Source organism: Lytechinus pictus, unplaced genomic scaffold (assembly GCF_037042905.1).
Source record: "Lytechinus pictus isolate F3 Inbred unplaced genomic scaffold, Lp3.0 scaffold_259, whole genome shotgun sequence".
Taxonomy (NCBI): domain Eukaryota; kingdom Metazoa; phylum Echinodermata; class Echinoidea; order Temnopleuroida; family Toxopneustidae; genus Lytechinus; species Lytechinus pictus.
In genome coordinates this window covers 7,501-12,500 of record NW_026974379.1, presented here as the reverse complement: position 1 = coordinate 12,500, position 5,000 = coordinate 7,501, and the positions used below count along the sequence as shown (strand labels likewise).

Below are 5,000 nucleotides of genomic sequence, written 5' to 3'. Positions count from 1 at the left end.
CTCCAGTCCACGGCAGAGAAGGACGTGTCCGCGAGGCGCGGGCGATCGGGCTCCCTTCTGTTTCCCTCTCGTGCGTTGCGATCCCGTGCTTCCTGGCCGGACCGCGTGGGCCGTCGGTCTCTCCGGCGTTCTCTACCAACCGACTACCCCCGGCCGGCGGGCGCGGGGGGCGTACGTTGCGGCTATGGGGCGCAGCCCTCTTCCCCAGCCACCTCTCTCCATCCATGCCAACCTTGCCTCGCCTGGCCGCAAGGACCTCCCGGGGTTCCGTGGACGACCGGGGTTCTTCTTGCGGGCCGGTGCGAGGGCCTCATGCCTATAACGTAGTACTACGTGTGTTTTTCACGAGAGTGCTCGATCGCTCGAGACCACTCCCTCATATATCCTGCGGGTGGTCTGACACCCCTCCCCCTAAAACGACGCTACAACACGCGTTTCAATAGGGATTTTCGACCCTCCAGATCGTGCGCCAGTTCCTTTTTCCATTCACGGCGCTGTACAAAATCCTAAACCGGAAGTTGGCCCAAAAATCCGTTTTTTTCTCCCGACGAGGGTGTTTTCAGCGGCCGGAGGGACCTTCCCATCGCCCGTCTCCGGCGGAGGGCGTCCGAATCCCGCTGAAGGGCGAAAAGCAGCCGAATTTCCAAGAAACACCCCTTCCCTATATATGTCTCCGGAGACCAAACACCCCTCCCCCAAAACACCCCTTATAACACGCGAGTCAATACGAATTTTACCCCGAATCCAGGCTGACACCGGACGAGAAGGCGTCGCAGCAGCGGAAGCCCGGCCCGGCGGCGGGTGGCCCGGCCGGCCGTGGGCGAACCCCGGACGCCGCGTCCGATGGTGCCCACCCCGGGGACCCTGCTTCCCTCGAAGACCCCGTCTCCGCTGGAAAAAATCCGGTCAGCGGGCCCCCCGGCTCCTTCCCCGCCGTGTCCAGCCGCCCGGTCGAGGAGGGTGCCGCTGCCGGCCCGACCCGCCCGTGGAAAATCGAAGCACGGGCCCTGGCCGCCCCGGCACCCGGCCCACCCCGGGCAAACCCCGGACGCCGCGTCCGATGGTGCCCATCCCGGGGACGCTGCATCCCCGGGTGACCCCGTCTCCGCTGGAAAAAATCCGCCCAGCGGGCCCCCTGCTCCTTCCCCGCCGAGCCCAGCCGCCCGGTCGAGGTGGGTGCCGCTGCCGGCCCGACCCGCCCGTGGAAAATCGAAGGCCGGGCCCTGGCCGCCCCGGCACCCGGCCCACCCCGGGCAAACCCCGGACGCCGCGTCCGATGGTACCCACCCCGGGGACCCTGCGTCCCCGCTTGACCCCCTGGCAGCAGGACGAAAGACCCCTCCCGATAAACACCGCTTACAACACGCAAGTCAATGCGAAATTCACACCGAGGGCGACACCGGACGACCCGACGGCGCAGCGGCGGAGGGCTCGGGCCGCCCTGGGCAAACCGAGGACGGCGAATCCGATGGTGCCCACCGCGGGGAGCCTGCGCCCTCGGACGACCCCGTTCTCGCGGGAAACAGTCCGGCGAGCGGACCCCCGGCCCCTTCCCCCGCTGTCGGCCGATCCGACGGTCAGAATCTCCTGCCGACTCCTGGCTGGGTGAGCGGGGGTGTCGGCTCGGCATGCGGGGCGCTGTCGGCCCGCTGCGTCGAGATCTGCCGGTCGGAATCGTCTGCCGACGCCCGGGTGGGTGAGCGGGAGGGTCGGCTCGGCATGCGGGGCGCTGTCGGCCCGCTGCGTCGAGATCTGCCCGTCACAATCTCCCGCCATCTCCTGCGTGGGTGAGCGGGAGGGTCGGCCCGGCATGCGGGGCGCTCTCGGCCCGCTGCGTCGAGTTCTGCCGGTCGGAATCTCCGGTGAGCAGCCAGAAGTGTTCACATACATTACAAAAAGGTACTGTGCTGCCTCCAAAGAGGTTTAAAATGCATGTGTGTTGTTTGCATTTCATCGCAGTTTGAAAATTTCCTTCCCATGATAATAGCATGAAGTATTAGCATGTTGAATCCCAAAAGAATTGAATTAGAGGTGTGTAATCAAAGTTTCATTGAAGGCAGTTCAGTATTTCAAAAAAAATCATTTCAGAATCAAGCATGAAGTAATGACACACTTTCCGAAAAACTACTGTATTGTGTCCAAAAAGATTTTAATCACACGTTGCAATCAATGGTACCTTTTTTAACAAAAAAAAAAAATAGTTACTGTATTACCACCAAAGAAAAATGTTCTAAGATGTGTCCACCCATCGCGTACAATTACAAATTTCATTCAAATAATCTGCATGTAGTATAATTCACATATCAGCTCCAAAAATCACTGCATTCCCCCTGTATTGTCTTATCAGCATTTCAGTATAGTGTAACAATTTCATTCGAACAGGAAGGGCATGACGTATTACCACATAAAATCCTGGCTGGCCTGGCCATCCTGTCGAAATAAAAATGAAATTATAAATTTAACAAAAAAAAGCCCCCGGCAGACAGAGTCCAATTCCATGGATCTGCCTCCGGGGGCCTGTCGGCATGCTGTTCGGATGTCTCCCGCTCTCAGGCCTCGGACAACTCTTGATTGCAAGAGCGACGCCCTGGCCTCGACGCACGGAGGACTGGCGGCCTGGACATCCTGTCGAAATAAGAATAAAGATAAAGTTTTTATTTCAGAAAAAAAGAAAAGCCCCCGGCAGACACAGCCCAATTCCATGGACCTGCCTCCGGGGCCCTGGCCGACTGGTGTTGGGCTGTGTCCCGCTCACGAGCCCCTGCCGAACCTCGGAGATCAAGAGCGGGTGCCTGGCCTCGACCTACGGGGCCCTGTTGGACTGGTGTTGGGCTGGCTGTCGCTCAGGAGCCCCTGCCCACCTCGGAGAGGAAGAGCAGGTGCCTAACCTCGACGTACGGGGGGCTAGTGGACTGGAGGTGAGCTGTGTCCGGCTCAAGAGCCGCTGCCCACCTCGGAGTTGAAGAGCGGGTGCCTAACCTCGAAGTACGGGGCCCTGTCGGACTGGAGGTGGGCTGGCTGTCGCTCAGGAGCCCCTGCCCACCTCGGAGAGGAAGAGCGGGTGCCTAACCTCGACGTACGGGGGGCTAGTGGACTGGAGGTGAGCTGTGTCCGGCTCAAGAGCCGCTGCCCACCTCGGAGTTGAAGAGCGGGTGCCTAACCTCGAAGTACGGGGCCCTGTCGGACTGGAGGTGGGCTGGCTGTCGCTCAGGAGCCCCTGAAAACGTCGGAGTGGAAGGGCGAGTGCCTGGCCTCGACGTACGGGGGGCTGGCCGACTGGAGGTGGGCTGGCTGTCGCTCAAGAGACCCTGACCACCTCGGAGTTGAAGAGCGGGTGCCTAACCTCGAAGTACGGGGCCCTGCCGGACTGGAGGTGGGCTGGCCTTCGCCCAGGAGCCCCTGCCCACCTCGGAGAGGAAGAGCGGGTGCCTAACCTCCAAGTACGGGGGGGCTGCCGGACTGCTGTTGGCCTGGCTGTCGCTCAGGAGCCGCTGCCGAACTCGGAGTGGAAGAGCGAGTGCCTGGCCTCGACGTACGGGGCCCTGGCCGTCTGGAGTTGGCCAGGGTGTCGATGCCGAGTCGGAGAGGTAGAGCGAGTGCCTGGCCTCGACCTACTGGGGCCTGGCCGTCGCTCAACAGCCCCTGCCGACGTCGGAGAAGTAGTGCGAGTGACTGGCTTCGACGTACGGGGGGCTAGCGGACTGGAGGTGGGCTGGCTGTCGCCCAGGAGCCCCTGCCCACCTCGGAGAGGAAGAGCGGGTGCCCAACCTCGACGTACGGGGGGCTAGTGGACTGGTGTTGGGCTGGGTGTCGCTCACGAGCCCCTGAAAACGCCGGAGTGGAAGGGCTAGTGCCTAACCTCGACGTACGGGGCCCTGGCCGACTGGAGGGGGGCTGGCTGTCGCTCAAGAGCCGCTGCCGACGTCGGAGAAGTAGTTCGAGTGACTGGCTTCGACGTACGGGGGGGCTAGTGGACTGGAGTTGGGCTGGCTGTCGCCCAGGAGCCCCTGCCCACCTCGGAGAGGAAGAGCGGGTGCCCAACCTCGACGTACGGGGGGCTAGTGGACTGGTGTTGGGCTGGCTGTCGCCCAGGAGCCCCTGCCCACCTCGGAGAGGAAGAGCGGGTGCCCAACCTCGACGTACGGGGGGCTAGTGGACTGGTGTTGGGCTGGGTGTCGCTCACGAGCCCCTGAAAACGCCGGAGTGGAAGGGCTAGTGCCTAACCTCGACGTACGGGGCCCTGGCCGACTGGAGGTGGGCTGGCTGTCGCTCAAGAGCCGCTGCCGACGTCGGAGAAGTAGTTCGAGTGACTGGCTTCGACGTACGGGGGGCTAGTGGACTGGAGGTGAGCTGGCTGTCGCTCAGGAGCCCCTGCCGACGTCGGAGAAGTAGTTCGAGTGACTGGCTTCGACGTACGGGGGGGCTAGCGGACTGGTGTTGGGCTGGCTGTCGCTCAGGAGCCCCTGCCCACCTCGGAGAGGAAGAGCGGGTGCCCAACCTCGACGTACGGGGGGCTAGTGGACTGGTGTTGGGCTGGCTGTCGCTCAGGAGCCCCTGAAAACGTCGGAGAAGTAGTGCGAGTGCCTGGCTTCGACGTACGGGGGGGCTAGTGGACTGGAGGTGGGCTGGCTGTCGCTCAAGAGCCGCTGCCGACGTCGGAGAAGTAGTTCGAGTGACTGGCTTCGACGTACGCGGGGCTAGTGGACAGGAGGTGAGCTGGCTGTCGCCCAGGAGCCCCTGCCGACGTCGGAGAAGTAGTGCGAGTGCCTGGCTTCGACGTACGGGGGGCTAGTGGACTGGAGGTGAGCTGGCTGTCGCTCAGGAGTCCCTGCCGACGTCGGAGAAGTAGGGCGAGTGCCTGGCTTCGACGTACGGGGGGCTAGTGGACTGGAGGTGAGCTGGCTGTCGCCCAGGAGCCCCTGCCCACCTCGGAGAGGAAGAGCGGGTGCCCAACCTCGACGAACGGGGGGCTAGTGGACTGGTGTTGGGCTGGGTGTCGC

General features: G+C 63.0%; 1 protein-coding gene across 1 annotated transcript; it reads left to right on the top strand.

The window, feature by feature from the left end:
• The first annotated feature begins 843 nt into the window (after window positions 1-843).
• LOC135159491 (uncharacterized) lies at window positions 844-1,791 on the top strand. The gene has a single exon (XM_064115576.1). It carries the CDS (start codon window positions 844-846, stop codon window positions 1,789-1,791), a length of 948 nt encoding a protein of 315 aa, XP_063971646.1.
• The last annotated feature ends 3,209 nt before the right edge of the window (window positions 1,792-5,000 follow it).

What these genes read in the sequence shown, in the direction of transcription:
- LOC135159491 (XM_064115576.1), top strand. Translation starts at nt 844, where the DNA reads ATGGTGCCCACCCCGGGGACCCTGCTTCCCTCGAAGACCCCGTCTCCG.